The sequence below is a fragment of the Tachyglossus aculeatus genome, chromosome 18 (assembly GCF_015852505.1).
Source record: "Tachyglossus aculeatus isolate mTacAcu1 chromosome 18, mTacAcu1.pri, whole genome shotgun sequence".
NCBI classification, from domain to species: domain Eukaryota; kingdom Metazoa; phylum Chordata; class Mammalia; order Monotremata; family Tachyglossidae; genus Tachyglossus; species Tachyglossus aculeatus.
The window spans coordinates 26,151,006-26,169,715 of record NC_052083.1 but is presented as its reverse complement, the minus strand read 5'-3'; the positions used below and the strand labels follow the sequence as shown (position 1 = coordinate 26,169,715).

Below are 18,710 nucleotides of genomic sequence, written 5' to 3'. Positions count from 1 at the left end.
GACCGCTGATCTCCCCACCTTCAAAGCTTGACACAAATCACATCTCCTCCTAAAGCCCTCATTTCCTCCCCCTACCCCCCAATTCTTAATTACTTATGCACTTGTATCTGTGCCCCTTAAGCAACTGGTATTCACCCTAACCTCAGCCTTACAGAACTTGTGTGCATATCTATAAATTATGTATTATAAATTCTTTATTTAAATTAAGGTCTGCCCTTCCCTCTAGACTGTAAGCTTGTTGTGGGCAGGGAATGCGTCTACCAAGTCCTCTGCACATAGGAACTGTTCACTGATTTATTGATTGATAGATTAAGCACTTAAAATAAGCATCATGCCAGTTTCTTGATTTACCAAAGGGTTTTAAAAAGAGATGATGACAAGCGAAGATCAAATATAGCACTTTCCTTTCCAGGGAGGTAGTCAGCCTCCTAAAATAAGCCTGCACTTTAAGTCAGCCTTGCAGTTATTTGGCCAAAGATTCCATCTGACTGGCAACATTTCCGTTGGCTTTTCACCCGCCTGCTCTCATTCTATCCTGGACACTTGCAAGCGAATACCATTTCCTTCTCCTGCTCTCTGGATTTCTAGGTTATGGGATCCTAATAATAACAACTGTGGTATTTGTATAATCCCTTCCCCACATGAGGCTCACGGTGTAAGGAGAACAGGATTGACTCTCCATTTTACAGATGAGGAAACGGAGGCACAGAGCAGTTAAATGACTTGTGTAAGGTCACCCAGCGGGTTAGTGTCATAGTCGGGATTAGAACCCAATCCTGTGCTCTTTCCATTAGGCTCCGCTGCTTCTCTGGAGCCCTGGCCTGATGTCTCTCCAGTCCACAGCGTCCACTGAGTTTCCAAACAATGGGAAGAGGAAGGAGAACCCTGTGAATGATGGGTTTCCTTGAGGTCTAGTGAGTTTCCATAGCCCTGCCTCGACTGTCATGAGACCCAGCACTTGGGCTAATGCATGGAATGGAATCACATCTCTCTGTCCGGTGGTTAATTCACTCATTCGATCATATTTATCGAGTGCTTAATGTGTGCAGAGCACTGTTTGAAGCGCTTGGGAGAGTACAATATCACTCGCCCTGCTGACCTCACCATGAACTTTCAGTTCCCTTGCTCCCAACTGCCATTCCCATTCCTCACCTTCCCCTTCCCCTCTCCCACCCAGCTGTTTCCCTCCCTCCCTCCCCCCCCCTCCCTCCCTCTCACCCACCAAGACCGCTCCCCCTCAACCCCTACCAAGGATTCCCCTGTACCAGCGCAGGTCCTCCGCTTCTCCCTCCCGGCCCCCCTCCTCCCCTTCTCCCCGCCCCCACCCCATCCCAGTTCTCCTTTCCCATCGCCACCCCCCTTCCCACTCTCCCCGCCCAGGCCCCCGCCAACTCATCCCAATCCAAACCCTCCCCACCCCTCGCACCCTTCCCCCTCCCTCCCCTCCCTCGACAGCTGATGCCAAGTGCGGCCTCTGGAACCCCCGCTCCGTTTTAAGTAAGATCCCTTTCATCCTGGACCTTTTCCTTTCCAGTTCTCTACTCCTCCTCGCCCTAACTGAAACATGGCTGTCGCCGGACGACACGGTCTCTTCTGCTGCTCTCTGCAGTGCAGGCCTCTTCTTCTCCCACTCCCCAGACTCACTGGAAAAGGAGGAGGTGTCGGTTTCCTTCTCGCCCCCCAATGTCGCTTTCCCACTAACCCTCCTCCCCCTTCCCTTTCCTTCCCTTCCTTTGAAGCCCACATTATTCGCCTCTACCACCCCCTCCAGATTCTTGTAGCCGTCATCTACCGCCCTCCGGGCCCCACTTCCAACTTCTTTAACGACTTTGACCCCTTCCTCACATTCCTTCTCTCCTTCTCCATGCCCACTCTGATCCTCGGAGACTTCAATATCCACATGGATATCCCTAACGACTCCTCTGCCGCCCGCCTTCTATCTCTCCTTGACGCTGCCAACCTCTTCCTCCACCCCACCTCACCCACTCACCAACTTGGTCATACCCTCGACCTCATCATCTCCTACCGCTGCACTGTGTCCACCCTCACCAACTCTGTGATCCCTCTCTCTGATCATAATCTTCTCACCTGCCTCCTCACTCACACTCCTTTCCCCTGTAAATCCGTATTACTCCCTCACAGAGATCTCCGCTCTCTGGACCCCACCCATCTTTCGGAGCGCCTCACACCCCACCTCGCCGCCCTCTCCTCTCTACCCAGTCTTGATGATCAGATTACTGCTCTCAACTCTACCCTTTCTACTCAGCTAGACTCGCTCGCTCCCCTTTCCCTTCGCCGCTCTCGCACCACTAACCCACAGCCCTGGATCACTGCCACTGTCCGCCTCCTTCGCTCTTATGCTCGAGCTGCCGAACGCTGCTGGCGAAAGTCTAAACACCATGCCAACCTCGTTCACTTCAAGTTTATCCTTTCCTGCCTTAACTCAGCCCTCTCTTCTGCCAGACAAAACTATTTCTCCTCCCTTATTGACACCCATGCCCATCACCCCCGCCAGCTCTTCCATACATTCAACTCCCTTCTCAGGCCCCCGGTTCCTCCCCCTCCTCCTTCCCTCACCCCCAACGATCTGGCCTCCTACTTCATTAACAAAATTAAATTCATCAGGTCCGACCTCCCCAAAGTCTCTTCCCCCCTTTCTCCAACCCCCCGGCTCTCAAAACTCTCTGCTACTCTCCCATCCTTCCCAGCGGTATCCTCAGAGGAACTCTCCTCCCTCCTCTCAAGTGCTACTCCGGCCACCTGTGCTTCTGACCCCATTCCCTCTCATCTTATGAAATCTCTCGCTCCATCCCTTCTCCCCTCCTTAACTTCCATCTTCAACCGCTCACTCTCCACTGGTTCCTTCCCCTCTGCCTTCAAACATGCCCATGTCTCTCCCATCCTAAAAAAACCCTCTCTTGACCCCACCTCACCTTCTAGTTATCGTCCCATATCCCTCCTACCATTCCTTTCCAAACTCCTTGAACGAGTTGTCTACACGCGCTGCCTAGAATTCCTCAACAACAACTCTCTCCTCGACCCCCTCCAGTCTGGCTTCCGTCCCCTTCATTCCACGGAAACTGCGCTCTCAAAGGTCACCAATGACCTCCTGCTTGCCAAATCCAACGGCTCATACTCTGTCCTAATCCTCCTCGACCTCTCAGCTGCCTTTGACACTGTGGACCACCCCCTTCTCCTCAACACGTTATCTGACCTTGGCTTCACAGACTCCGTCCTCTCCTGGTTCTCCTCTTATCTCTCCGGTCGTTCTTTCTCAGTCTCTTTTGCAGGCTCCTCCTCCCCCTCCCATCCTCTTACTGTGGGGGTTCCCCAAGGTTCAGTGCTTGGTCCCCTTCTGTTCTCAATCTACACTCACTCCCTTGGTGACCTCATTCGCTCCCACGGCTTCAACTATCATCTCTACACTGATGACACCCAGATCTACATCTCTGCCCCTGCTCTCTCCCCCTCCCTCCAGGCTCGCATCTCCTCCTGCCTTCAGGACATCTCCATCTGGATGTCCGCCCGCCACCTAAAGCTCAACATGTCGAAGACTGAGCTCCTTGTCTTCCCTCCCAAACCTTGTCCTCTCCCTGACTTTCCCATCTCTGTTGACGGCACTACCATCCTTCCCGTCTCACAAGCCCGCAACCTTGGTGTCATCCTCGACTCCGCTCTCTCATTCACCCCTCACATCCAAGCCGTCACCAAAACCTGCCGGTCTCAGCTCCGCAACATTGCCAAGATCCGCCCTTTCCTCTCCATCCAAACCGCTACCCTGCTAATTCAAGCTCTCATCCTATCCCGTCTGGACTACTGCACTAGCCTTCTCTCTGATCTCCCATCCTCGTGTCTCTCTCCACTTCAATCCATACTTCATGCTGCTGCCCGGATTATCTTTGTCCAGAAACGCTCTGGACATATTACTCCCCTCCTCAAAAACCTCCAATGGCTACCGATCAATCTGCGCATCAGGCAGAAACTCCTCACCCTGGGCCTCAAGGCTGTCCATCACCTCGCCCCCTCCTACCTCACCTCCCTTCTCTCCTTCTACTGCCCAGCCCGCACCCTCCGCTCCTCCACCACTAATCTCCTCACTGTACCTCGCTCTCGCCTGTCCCGCCATCGACCCCCGGCCCACGTCATCCCCCGGGCCTGGAATGCCCTCCCTCTGCCCATCCGCCAAGCTAGCTCTCTTCCTCCCTTCAAGGCCCTGCTGAGAGCTCACCTCCTCCAGGAGGCCTTCCCAGACTGAGCCCCTTCTTTCCTCTCCCCCTCGTCCCCCTCTCCATCCCCCCGTCTTACCTCCTTCCCTTCCCCACAGCACCTGTATATATGTATATATGGTTGTACATATTTATTACTCTATTTATTTTACTTGTACATTTCTATCCTACTTATTTTATTTTGTTGGTATGTTTGGTTCTGTTCTCTGTCTCCCCCTTTTAGACTGTGAGCCCACTGTTGGGTAGGGACTGTCTCTATGTGATGCCAATTTGTACTTCCCAAGCGCTTAGTACAGTGCTCTGCACATAGTAAGCGCTCAATAAATACGATTGATTGATTGATTGATACAATATAACAATAAACAGACAAGTTCCCTGCCCACAATGGCTACCAATCAATCTGCGCATCAGGCAGAAAATCCTCACCCTGGGCTTCAAGGCTCTCCATCACCTCGTCCCCTCCTACCTCACCTCCCTTCTCTCCTTCTACAGCCCACCCCGCACCCTCCGCTCCTCCGCCGCTAATCTCCTCACCGTACCTCGTTCTCGCCTGTCCCGCCATCGACCCCTGGCCCACGTCATCCGCTGGGCCTGGAATGCCCTCCCTCTGCCCATCCACCAAGCTAGCTCTCTTCCTCCCTTCAAGGCCCTATTGAGAGCTCACCTCCTCCAGGAGGCCTTCCCAGACTGAGCCCCTTCCTTCCTCTCCCCCTCATCCCCCTCTCCATCGCCCCCTTACCTCCTTCCCTTCCCCACAGCACCTGTATATATGTATATATGTTTGTACATATTTTTTACTCTATTTATTTATTTATTTATTTTACTTGTACATATCTATTCTATTTATTTTATTTTGTTAGTATGTTTGGTTTTGTTCTCTGTCTCCCCCTTTTAGACTGTGAGCCCACTGTTGGGTAGGGACTGTCTCTATATGTTGCCAATTTGTACTTCCCAAGCGCTTAGTACAGTGCTCTGCACATAGTAAGTGCTCAATAAATACAATTGATGATGATGATGATGAAGAAGGGGAGACAGACATTGATATAAATAAATAAATAAATGACAGATATGTACATAAATGCTGTGGGATTGGGAGGGGGAATGAATAAAGGGAGCAAGTCAGGGTGACCCAGAAGGGAGTGAGAGAAGATGAAGGGGGCGCTTAGTCAGGGAAGGCCTCTTGGAGGAGGTGAGCCTTTGAAGCGGGGGAGAGTAACTGCCCATCAGATTTGAGGAAGGATGGCGTTCCAGGCCAGAGGGAGGACGTGGGCGAGGGGTGGGCAGTGAGGTAGACCAGACAGATGGTTCGCAAATGCACCTAGGGCGCTCCGTCACAGAAGGGGTGTTTCCTCCAGGAAATATCCCTTCCAGGATGGTGGGCTGGGCTGGGGTGGGGCGGGGAGAGGCAGTGAGGGTATCCCCACCCCAGTTTACCTCCGTCTTCTGGCCTCTTTGGTAGAGCTGAGGGAGGGCCAGCAGGACTTCGGCTGGAAGGTCCCTGTCTAGCATCCCAGTCACCAGCTGGGGCATGGAGGAGAATAGCACATTGAAGAAGATCAGGTACCATGGGTCGATCATCGAAGACCCAGAGAAGCCACAGTAAAACTGATACCAAAACAGAAGGAACATGAGCATCTGAAATGAGAGCAGGTGGTCTTGGGTGAGCCATGAGGTAGCACTTTTTTTGATGAGTCAGTCAGCCAATCCTATTTACTGAGCGCTTACTGTGTGCAGAGCTCTCGGCAGTGTACAATATAACAATATAACAGACATCAGCCCTGCCCACAATGAATTTACAGTCGAGGGCTTTTTCTTAATAATGTTTAAGCACTTACTAAGTTCCCCTCTCAGGATCACCGCTGGAGAGTATACAGTCCTCTACCAGTCTCAGCTACGGGAGGTAGAGTAAGGCAGAGGCCTACACATTCTGTTCCTAGCTTGGCCAGTGGCTAGCGAGTGGAAGGAAATCTGCCACTTCCATCATCTACAGAATAAATCTGGTATCTTCCCCCGTGTTCAGATCAGTGCTTGGCATTTAGCAAGAGCTTAACTAACACTCCAGTTATTCCTGTGATTATTGGAGATGTAATAATAATAATGATGGCATTTATTAAGCGCTTACTATGTGCAAAGCACTGTTCTAAGCGCTGGATATCATCAGGGCTTGGGACCTAGTGTCCAAATCAGCAGGGATGGCCTCCAGTATCTGCAGGCAAGTTCATTAAAAATTATAAAATAACTGTTGTTATTGTTAAATACTAACTAAAGACAGTTGATATTTCTGTTTTCTACATGTGTGGAAGCCTAGCAAATTATCTATTATTTAGTTTGAGTTGTAAATCTAAATCTAAATCTATTATTATTATTTACTAATATCTATTATTAATAGATTAATATAATACTAAATCTATTATTTACTAAAACTAAATCTATTATTTAGATTTAGTTAATACTTAACTAACTAAAAAAAATAATAATAATGATAATTGTGGTATTTGTTAAGCGCTTACTATGTGCCAAGCACTGTACTAAGCGCTTGTGGTAGATACAAGCAAATTGGGTTGGACACAGTCCCTGTCCCACATGGGGCTCACAGTCTCAACCCCCACTTTACAGATGAGGTAACTGAGGCACAGAGAAGTGAAGTGATTTGCCCAGGGTCACACAGCAGACAAGTGGCAGATATGGGAAAAGAGGCCTGAACAGCCCTCCCTTATGTGGATCTTGGGGCCAGTGGTACAGAACTTCTGCTAGCCCTCCTGCTAAGAATAATAATAATAATTGTGGTATTTGTTAAGCACTTACTATGTGACAGGCACTGTACTAACCGCTGGGATAGAGTGTGATGCAGTGGATAGAACAGGGGCCTGGGACTCAGAAGGTCATGGGTTCTAATCCCGGCTCCACCACGTGTCTGCTGTAAGACCTTGGGCAAATCACTTCACTTCTCCGTGCCTCAGTTTCCTCATCTATTAAATGGGGATTAAGATTATGAGCCCCATGTGGGACAGGGAATTTGCCCAACCAGACTTGCTTGTATCTACCCCAGTACTTATTACAGTGCCTGGCACGCTCAACACATTCCACAGTTATTATTATTATTACAAGGTAATCGAGTTGAACACAATCCTTAGCCCACATGGGGCTCACAGTCTTAATCCCCATTTTACAGATGAGGGAACTGAAGCACAGAGAAGTGAAGTGACTTGCCCAAGGTCACACAGCAGACAAGTAGCAGAGCTGGAATTAGAACCCAGGTCCTTCTGACTCCCAGGCCCATGCTCTATCCACTAGGCCACACTGCTTCCTGCTAGTTTCTATACCCCAAGGTTCCCTCCTGAGTTTAGTGGGTCAGCTCACCCCTTTTTTTTGGAGTTTGTTACTATGTGTCAGGCACTGTACTAAGCCCTGGAGAAGATACGAACTAATCAGGTTGGGCACAGTCCCTGTCCCACCTGGGGCTCACAGTCTTAATTCCTATTTCACAGATGAGGAAACGAAAGAACAGAGAAGCGAAATGACTTGCCCAAGGTCACACACAGCAGGCAAGTGGAGGAGCTGGGATTAGAACCCATGTCCTTCTGACTCGGTGCTGTTTCCCCTGAGCCCCGCTGTTTCACTTACGGCATTCTTGTAGAAGAAATAGAGCACCATGTTAGCCAGGCGGGAGTAACACCAGTGTCCATGCAGGAGCAGGAGCCGTTCCAAATGCCGGAAGCGCGAGACTGCAAAATCACTTGCCATCACTGCCTGGAAGGCCAAAGAGCAAAAGGCCTATGGGGACCTCGGACTGCAGTGGTTGTAGCGTCCCCCGTCCCAGGAAAACCCACCCACTCACCCACACAGACTGAGAGGCCAGTTCTCTCCCTGTGGCCCCTGGGAAGCTTCCCTCACCCAGATGCCCTCGGGCCCCTGGGACTGGTCATCTCCCCGGGTGATATAAGCTGGGCCGGAGCCCAAGGGTGGCAGAGCCCTGTGCCCACAAGAAGCCAGGGATGCCCCCTGGAGTCGGGGCCCAGAGAGAGATCGCTCTAGCATTCTCCATAGTGGAGGTCCTCTCAGAGACTGCTCCAGTGCCCCCCGAGTGGGGGCCCTGACAGAGACTGCATCAATACCGCCAGAGTAGGGGCCCTGATAGAGACTGCTCCAGTGCTCCCCCGGGAGCAAAAGCTCTGACAGAGACTGCTCCAGAGCTCCCCAGAGTGGGAGACTCAACAGAGATGTCTTGGCTCTCCCCAGAGCAGGGGCTTTGACAGAGACTGCCTCAGTTTTCCCCAGGGCAGGGGCTCTGACAGAGACTTCCCCAGATTCTCCCCAGCCCCAGAGCAGGGGTCCCCTATAGAGACTTCCCCAGTGCTCCCCAGAGCAGAGGCCTTGACAAAGATTGCTCCAGTGCTCCCCAGAGCAGGGGCTACAAAATTGCCTGCTCCCCAGAGCAGGGGCTCCCAAAGAGACTACCCTAGTGGCCTAGCAGTTTCATAATTTTATTTTTTATGGTATTTGTTAAGCACTTGCTATGTGACAGGCACTGTAATAAGAGCTGGGGTAGATATGAGCTAATTAGTTAGGACACAGTCCATGTCCCAAGTGGGGCTGACAGTCTTAATCCCTATTTCACAGATGAGGTCACTGAGGCACAGAGAAGTTAAGTGATTTGCCCGAGGTCACACAGCAGACCAGTGGCAGAGCTGGGATTGGAATCCAGGATTGAATCCTAGGTCCATGCTCTATCCACTAGGCCACGCTGCTTCCCTTGGAGGTTGCGGGGAACCACATCCTAGCCCAAGCTAGAAGGTTGGGGGAACTGGTTTCCATGGGATTACATTACCCATCTCTGAGGGTGCCCCAGAATGTCCTAAAGAGACAGATCATCTGACCCCAAGAAACCTGGGGATAGACGATTATCTGACCCGGACAGAGCCCCGATTTATAGGTGGGTTGAAGGTGAACCCTGCTTACTTGGGGCCAGTGGGAAATACGGAATTAAGTTGAACTGTACTTTCCAAAGCACTTCATACTAAGCTTGGCACACAATAAGCCCTCAACGAATACCACCGATTAAGTAGCATGGCCAAGTGGAAAAAGCAAGGCCTGGGAGTCAGAGGATGTGTGTTCTAATCCCGGATCCACCACATGCCTACTATGTGACCTTGGTCAAGTCACTTAAATTCTCTGGGCCTCAGTTACCTCAACTGTAAATTAGGACTTGGGTTCTAATACCAGCTCTGCCACTTGCCTGCTGTGTGTGACCTTGGGCAAGTCATTTTGTTTCTCTGTTTTTTCGTTTCCTCATCTGTGAAATGGGGATTAAGACTGTGAGCCCCATGTGGGACAGGGATTGTTTCTGACCTGATTACCTTATATCTATTCCAACACATAAAACATTGCTTGGCACATAGTCGGCCTTAACGAATACCACAGTTATTATTATTATCTCCCATCCCAAATATCTAACGCCGCTCAGTGATTCCATTGACTTTTAAGGCAGTTTTATAAGACACCATCTTACCATCCAGGTAAGTTTTCAATCAATGCTACTTACTGAGTGCTTCCTATGTACAGAGCACTGTACTAAGTGCTTGGGAGAGTATGATACAACAGAGTTGATAGACACATTCCCTGCCCAGATTGAGTGCTTACTGTCTGCAGAGCACTGTACTAAGTGCACAGTTCAGTTTTGCTTCTATTTCTAAAGCATGCAGACATATCTAATACAAATTTTTTCCAAAACTGAAAAGGACATGGAAGAAGTAGAAGAGGAAGATGATGTCCTTAGTAGGGACAATCTGATTACTAAGGGTTTGGTTCAAATGCCCTCTCCACTGTCTCCTTAGTAGATTTGCTTCAAGGAAGAAATACCTGGAAAGAAACTCCATTTTTAACCATTGTGGGATCTAAAATGAGGTTTGAGCCAGCAGTTATAGATGCCCGAGATTGGCAAGAGCCCTAGGGGACAAATGCAAAAGGGGCAGGAAGTTTGGGGTTTTCAGAAAAGTAGTCTACAATAATAATTGTGGTATTCATTCAGTGCTTACTATGTGCCAAGTACCGTCCTTAGCATTTGGGTAGATAACAGTGAAAGCAGCGTGTAGAGAAGCAGCGTGGCTCAGTGGAAAGAGCCCAGGCTTGGGAGTCAGAGGTCATGGGTTCTATTCCTGGCTCTGCCACTTGTCAGCTGTGTGACTATGGGCAAGTCACTTAACTTCTCTGTGCCTCTGTTACCTCATCTGTAAAATGGGGATTAAGACTGTGAGCCCCACCTGTATCCACCCCAGTGCTTAGAACAGCGCTTGGCACATAGTAAGTGCTTAACAAATACCATCGTTATTATTATTATTATTATTATGCAAATGAGGCACAGCCCCTCTACCACTTAGAGTTCCTACTCTAACGGGAAGGGAAAACAGGTACTTTATCCCCATTTTACAGGTGAGGAAACTGAGACATGGAGAAGTTAAGTGATTAGCCCAAGAACACACAGCAGGCAAGAAGCAGCAGCAGTGTGGCTTATTGGAAAGAGCATGTGTTTGGGAGTCAGAGGTCTTGGGTTCTAATCCTACCTCTGCCACTTGTCAGCTGGGTGACTTTGGGCAAGTCACTTAACTTCTCTATGACTCAGTTACCTCATCTGTAAAATGGGGATTAAGACTGTGAGCCCCACCTGTATCCACCCCAGTGCTTAGAACAGTCCTTGGCACATAGTAAGTGCTTAACAAATACCCTCATTGTTATTATTATTATTATTATTATTATTATTATTATTATTATTGTTAATAAGTGGCGGAGCCGGGACAAGAACCCAGGTTGTTTGACTCCAAAGCCCATGATTTTCCCACTAGGCATATCAAAGGGCTTGGCTTTCAGAAAATGCTGGGTCTCCACACGAGGGTAAAAAAAGGGTGGTTTGGGTCTGATGTAGCTGAGGTCTTGAATAATAATGCTAATAATGGCATTTATTAAGAGCTTATTATTAAGTACTGTTCTAAGTGCTGGGGAGATTACAAGGTGATCAGGTTGTCCCACGGGGGGCTCACGGTCTTAATCCCCATTTTACAGATGAGGTAACTGAAGCATGGAGAAGTGAAGTGACTTGCCCAAAGTCACACAGCTGACAACTCTGACTCCAAAGCCCATGCTCTTTCCACTGAGGCACGCTGCTTCTCTTGAACTGATCCAGAAGGATCAGATGGGCAGAGTTGGATGCTTACACAAACTTAACCCAAAGGACCTTCTGTTTTCTAATGTTATGATACGTGCGGCCTCATTCCCCCTCAAAGGGAATATGGACAGACAAGGTTAAGGAGTTTGTTTCCTTCTAGTGGAATGACTTGATAGCCCAGGTAGCAGTATTTCTTAGTTTTAGAAATAACTTCTGTAATTAACAAATAACCTCTAGCAATGTTTGAGGGCTTCATGGCCGAGGGGTAGAGGAGGTGCCTGGGAATCAGAAGGACCTGGGTTCTAAACCCGGCTCTGCCACTTGTCTGCTGTGTGACTTTGGGCAGTTCACTTAACTTCTCTATGCCTCAGTTACCTCATCTGTAAAATGGGGATTAAGACTGTGAGCCCCTTGTGGAATAGGGGATGTGTCCAACCCAATCACCTGGTGTCTACCCCAGCACTTAGTAAAGCGCCTGGCACATAGTAAGTGCTTAACAAATACCCCAATTATTATTCCCGTCCCATAGGATCAAAGATTTCCAGGGCTGATAGGGCACTGAATCCAGAATCTCATCACCTGGCAAGGAGACATTTTCACTGATATCTGAGCACAACCTCTCCTCTGAGGGCTCATTTTTCTAGGACTCCTCAAGCTCAAGGAGCATCCAAGACTGACGACAGCTTGGCAAGATGACAGATCTTGTCTGCCCCAGACAGACGTTACCTGCATGCCCTCCTGGCCAGTGATTCCTACGCCCACATCAGCCACTTGAATCATGCTGACATCGTTGGCTCCGTCGCCTGGGAATGCAAAGACAGGATTGACTGATTCAGGAAGAGCCGGAGCCGGGATGCAGCTGGAATGGGAAAAGGATCTGAGGTGCAGTGCTATCAGAGTGGATGGAGTCTCATGTCATTGGTGGAAACATATTTTCAAATCATTAAGACCACCTGCAAAACCCATCTGTTTTCTCCTCAAATAAGTTTAATGACTTCAGAGAAAATGTAAAATGGCAATGGGGCAGGATATGGAGGTCAAAAGCAGTCCCCTATCCTCAGCAGTCCATGCCCAAGCTTGGCTCCACAGAAAATCTGGCCCAATTAAAGTTATTTGTCTTCTTTCCTTTAGGATTTCTTCTCCCTAGGATTCTTCTGGGTTTATAACCCTGTGCCCCACCTTCTCCCTGGATGGCAATCTCTTCCACCCTTCAAACAGATTCAGTCAGTCAACTGTATTTATTGAGTAGGAAGAACACTGTACTAAGCTGTACTATATATAACAGACACACAATGAAGTAGAAGGCTGAGCTCGGTATATGGCATTTGGAGCACTACAGATCCCTCTGTAAAAGCGTAGTGAAATCAGAACACTGTACTACTCAGTGGAAAGAGCCCGGGCTTTGGAGTCAGAGGTCATGGGTTCGAATCCCAGCTCAGCCACGTCTGCTCTGTGACATTGGGCAAGTCACTTAACTTCTCTGAGCCTCAGTTCCCTCATCTGTAAAATGGGGATTAAGACTGTGAGCCCCACATGGGACAACCTGATCACCTTGTATCCCCCCAGTGCTTAGAACTGTGCTTTGTACATAGTAAGCACTTAACCAATGCCATCATTATTATTATTATTATTACTACTAAGCTCTCGGGAGAGGATAAGAAAACAGAGTGGTAGACAAGTTCCTTGCCCACAAGGAGCTCACAGTCTAGAGGGGGAGACAGACATTAATATAAATAAATCAGGGATATGGACAGAAGTGCTGTGGGGTGAAAACCGGTATACTCATACACATACACATATATACAAATATGCTCACGTGTACACATATACAAGTACACACCTCCGCACACATATGCACCCAGCTACAAATACACACACAAACACAAGTAGACACCCATAAGACACACCTCACACACAGACACACATTACTCCCCACACTCAGCCACATATGTATCCAAGTGCACCAGTCCAAGCTCTCTTTGGGTCCAATAAAAAAAACTTTGACAAATGGGGAGGAGTTTCTGGGGAAGAAGGAAGGAGGAAGGTTGAGATTGGTGTTTCATGGGGGTTTGGGGATTCCGAGTTTCTCCTGAGTGATTTTTTCCTTCAGGGAAAATCCTCAAATGTTAATGTGGTAGTTAGAAAAAAATCAGACATGCCCTTTGAATTTTGCTCCCTTTCTTCACCCTTCTTTCAGTCCTACAGCACTTATGTAGATATACATTAGTTGTTATTATTACCACAATTATCATTACTATTAATAATTATTATGAATGATAACAATTGTGGTATTTGATAAGTACTTACTATATGCTAAGCAGTGTACTAACTGCTGCGGCAGATACAATCAATCAATCAATCAATTGTATTTATTGAGCACTTACTGTGTGCAGAGCACTGTACTAAGTGCTTGGGAAGTACAAGTTGGCAACATATAGAGACAGTCCCTACCCAACAGTGGGCTCACAGTCTAAAAGGGGGAGACAGAGAACAAAACCAAACGTACTAACAAAATAAAATAAATAGAATAGATATATACAAAATAAATACATAAACAAATAGAGTAATAAATATGTACAAACATATATAAATATATACAGGTGCTGTGGGGAAGGGAAGGAGGTAAGATGGGGGGATGGAGAGGGGGACGAGGGGGAGAGGAAGGAAGGGGCTCAGTCTGGGAAGGCCTCCTGGAGGAGGTGAGCTCTCAGCAGGGCCTTGAAGGGAGGAAGAGAGCTAGCTTGGCGGATGGGCAGAGGGAGGGCATTCCAGGCCCGGGGGTTGACGTGGGCCGGGGGTCGACGGCGGGACAGGCGAGAACAAGGCACGGTGAGGAGATTAGCAGCAGAGGAGCGGAGGGTGCAGGCTGGGCTGCAGAAGGAGAAAGGGAGGTGAGGTAGGAGGGGGCAAGGTGATGGAGAGCCTTGAAGCCGAGGGTGAGGAGTTTCTGCCTGATGCGCAGATTGATTGGTAGCCACTGGAGATTTTTGAGGAGGGGAGTAACATGCCCAGAGCGTTTCTGGACAAAGACAATCCGGGCAGCAGCATGAAGTATGGATTGAAGTGGGGAGAGACACGAGGATGGGAGATCAGAGAGAAGGCTGATGCAGTAGTCCAGATGGGATAGGATGAGAGCTTGAACGAGCAGGGTAGTGGTTTGGATGGAGAGGAAAGGGCGGATCTTGGCAATGTTGCGGAGCTGAGACCGGCAGGTTTTGGTGACGGCTTCGATGTGAGGAGTGAATGAGAGAGCGGAGTTGAGGATGACACCAAGGTTGCGGGCTTGTGAGACGGGAAGGATGGTAGTGCCGTCAAAAGAGATGGGAAAGTCAGGGAGAGGGCAGGGTTTGGGAGGGAAGACAAGGAATTCAGTCTTGGACATGTTGAGTTTTAGGTGGTGGGCAGACATCCAGATGGAGATGTCCTGAAGGCAGGAGGAGATGTGAGCCTGGAGAGAGGGGGAGAGAGCAGGGACAGAGATGTAGATCTGGGTGTCATCAGCGTAGAGATGATAGTTGAAGCTGTGGGAGCGAATGAGGTCACCAAGGGAGTGAGTGTAGATCGAGAACAGAAGGGGACCAAGCACTGAACCTTGGGGAACCCCCACAGTAAGGGGACGGGAGGGGGAGGAGGAGCCTGCAAAAGAGACTGAGAATGAACGACCGGAGAGATAAGAGGAGAACCAGGAGAGGACAGAGTCTGTGAAGCCAAGGTCGGATAGCGTGTTGAGGAGAAGGGGGTGGTCCACAGTGTCGAAGGCAGCTGAGAGGTCGAGGAGGATTAGGACAGAGTATGAGCCGTTGGATTTGGCAAGCAGGAGGTAATTGGTGACCTTTGAGAGGGCAGTTTCCGTGGAATGTAGGGGACAGAAGCCAGACTGGAGGGGGTCGAGGAGAGAGTTGGTGTTGAGGAATTCGAGGCAGCGCATGTAGACAACGCGTTCAAGGAGTTTGGAAAGGAATGGTAGGAGGGAGATGGGGCAATAACTAGAAGGTAAGGTGGGGTCAGGAGAGGGTTTTTTTAGGATGGGAGAGACATGGGCATGTTTTAAGGCAGAGGGGAAGGAACCAGTGGAGAGTGAGCGGTTGAAGATGGAAGTTAAGGAGGGGAGAAGGGATGGAGCAAGAGATTTCATGAGATGAGAGGGAATGGGGTCAGAAGCAAAGGTGGCCGGAGTAGCACTTGAGAGGAGGGAGGAGAGCTCTTCTGAGGATACTGCTGGGAAGGATGGGAGAGTAGCAGAGTGTTGAGAGCCGGGGGGTTGGAGAAGGGTGGGGGAGTGACTTTGGGGAGGTTGGACCTGATGGATTTAATTTTGTTAATGAAGCAGGAGGCCAGATCGTTGTGGGTGAGGGAAGGAGGAGGGGGAGGAACCGGGGGCCTGAGAAGGGAGTTGAATATACGGAAGAGCTTGCGGGGATGATGGGCATGGGTGTCAATAAGGGAGGAGAAATAGTTTTGATACAATGATGATCATGTTGGACACAGTCCCTGTCCCACATAGGGCTCACAGTCTTCATAATCCCAATTTACAGATGAGGTAACTGAGGTCCAGAGAAGTGAAATGACTTGCTCAAGGTCACACAGCAGAAAAGTGGCAGAGCTGGAATTAGAACCCAGGTCTTTCCGACTCCCAAGGCTGTGCTCTATCCACTAGACTACACTGCTTCTCTATATTAATGTCTGTAGTCCCCTCTAGCCTGTAAGCTCACTGTGGGCAGGGAACGTGTTTATCGACTCTTGTTAGATTGTATTTTCCCAAGTGCTTAGTACAGTACTCTGCAAACTGTAAGTTCTCAGTAAATATGACCGATTGACTGATTTAGGAGACACCAAGCAGTTTTCTGGTCCGTGGATGTTGGAGGCTCGGACTTCCCTCCTGCCTCACGGGGCTGCCAAAAAGTGGCCAGCTATTCTGGCTGTGACTCTGCCCCACCCGGAGATCAGCCTCTGCTGTGCCGCTGCCTCCACCTACTGCACCATCAGTTGGGAGTTCACTATGCTGGCGTCGTTTTCTGCAGAGCTCTCGCTATCGTTACAATTTGATTTCTCCCATTTTCACTTCAAGGAGACCCTCTGACATCACCACTGACCTTCTCGCCAAATCTAACGCCCCAGTTGTCTTGAGCTTCTCTGCCATCTGGCATTTCCTCCTGCCTTCAGGATGTCTCTACTCTACTCTTCACTTCTTTTCCAGCTGGTCCTCCTTCTTGGTTCTCCCACCCCTGCTCGTGTTCTTCCCCCGGCCTGGAACTCCCTCTCACTTCAAACCCTCCAGATCACAGCTCAAACTATCTCCGGGGTCCTTCGGAAATCACTCCTCCTCCAGGAAGCCTTACCTATTCATTTTCCCTTCTCCCCAGATTATATCCCCACAGATTGCCAAATTCACCACTTTGGTGACAATTATGCACCTGCAGCTTTTCCTTGGATGTCTGACATCTTCTAGTTATTTAGCCTGAATTAACAATGTTTTCATATATCTAAATATATATAATTATATATTTAATTATAATCAACAATGTTTTCATATATAATTATGTATGAAAACAATGTTAATTATATCTAAATATATGTGAAATATAGAAATATATAGGAAAGCAGCGTGGCCTATTGGATAAAGCACAGGCCTGGGTTCTAATACTGGCTCTGCCACTTGCTTCAAGTGTGACCATGGACGAGTCATTTAACTTCTCTGTGCTCCAATTTCCTCAGCTGCAGAATGGAGATTCCTGTTCTCTCTCTTACTGAGACTGAGAGCCCCACGTGGGATAGGAATTTTAACCGACCTGAGTAACTTGCATCTACCCCAGAGTTTAGGACAGTGCTAGACACATAGTAAGTGCTTAACAAATACCATGAAATACACACACACATATGCATATCTGTATACACATGCATGTATATCAAGCCTTCCCCCAATCTCAGTTTATTCTCACTGCTTTGGGGATCTCATCCCCCTCCATGTCCTCAGTTACCACCTCTGAATGGAGAACTCCCTAATCTATCTCACTAGGCCCAACTTCTCATGAGAAGCAGTATTTCCTAGTAGATAGAGCATGGGCCTGGAAGTCAGATGGACCTGGGTTCTAATCTCATTTCTGCCATTTGTATGCTCTTTGACCTTAGGCAAGTCACTTCTCTGGGTCTCAGCTACTTCATCTGTAAAATGGGGATTAAGACTGGAAACCCCATGTGGGACATGGACTTTGTCCAACCTGATTCGTTTGTATCTACCCCAGTGCTTAGTAGAGTGCCTGGCACATAGTAAGTGTCTAACAAATACCATTTTAAAAAAACCCTCAGCACTTATGCATTCACAATCAAAGATTGTACTATCATAAATTCTCTACTTTTTAAGCGCTTATTTCTCTGCAAATCCATTTTTTCATTCTCTTCCTCCTATCTGCAAATTATCTTATCATGAGAAGCACTGTGGCTTAGCGGAAAGCGTCCGTGCTTGGGAGTCGGAGGTCGTGAATTCTAATCCCAGCTCTGCTGCTTGTCAGCTGTGTGACTTTGGGCAACTCACTTAACTTCTCTGTGCCTCAGTTACCTCATCTGTAAATGGGGATTAAGACTGTGAGCCCCATGTGGGACAACCTGATTGGCTTGTATCTACCCCAGCACTTAGAACAGTGCTTGGCACATAGTAAGCACTTAACAAATACCATTATTATTATTATTGTTATTATTATCAAAGCATCTCCTCATTGGATTGTATTAGAGAAGCAACATGTTGAAGTGGAAAGAGCACAGGCCTAGGAGTCAAAGGACCTGGGTTCTAATTCCAGCTCCATTGCATACTCTGCTGTCTGACTTTGGGCAAATCACTTAACCTCTCTAGTTATGGGCTGGGAACATGTCCACTAATTCTGTTGTATTATACTCCCCCAAGCATTTAGTACAGTGCTCTGCACATAGTAAGTGCTCGATAAATACCATTGATTGACTGACTGATTGATTCCCTGTGCCTCAGTTCCCTCATCTTCAAAATGGGGTTTCAATACCTTTTCCCCTCCTTTTTTGACTCTGAGCCCCAAGTGGGATCTGATTATCTTGTATTTATCCCACCGCTTAGTACAGTACTTTGCAAATAGTAAGCACTTTACAAATACCACAATTATTATTTCAAGCTCCCTGAGGGGAGAGAACCTATCATTTCCCAAATGCTTCGAACAGTACCTAGTGAACTGAAATAGGACTTTCACAAGCAGGGAGGAGGGAATAAATGTCTTATAGATAGAACAAAGTGAAGACCTAAGCAATATGGAAACATCATAGGGTCCTGGTAGCAGCAACTGCCTGGGCTGTAACACGAGGAA

The 18,710-nt window shown here is 48.4% G+C and overlaps 1 protein-coding gene across 1 annotated transcript in view; it reads right to left on the bottom strand.

Annotated features, from left to right (window-relative positions):
* Positions 1-18,710, bottom strand: part of ATP10A (ATPase phospholipid transporting 10A (putative)) — a 95,342-nt gene that overhangs the window by 8,150 nt on the left and 68,482 nt on the right. The window contains exons 16-18 of the mRNA XM_038760118.1: positions 12,112-12,188; positions 7,851-7,976; positions 5,661-5,861 (exon numbers count right to left, since the gene is read on the bottom strand). Coding sequence (XP_038616046.1) covers positions 5,661-5,861; positions 7,851-7,976; positions 12,112-12,188 — 404 coding nt within the window. The remainder of the gene's footprint in view (positions 1-5,660; positions 5,862-7,850; positions 7,977-12,111; positions 12,189-18,710) is intronic.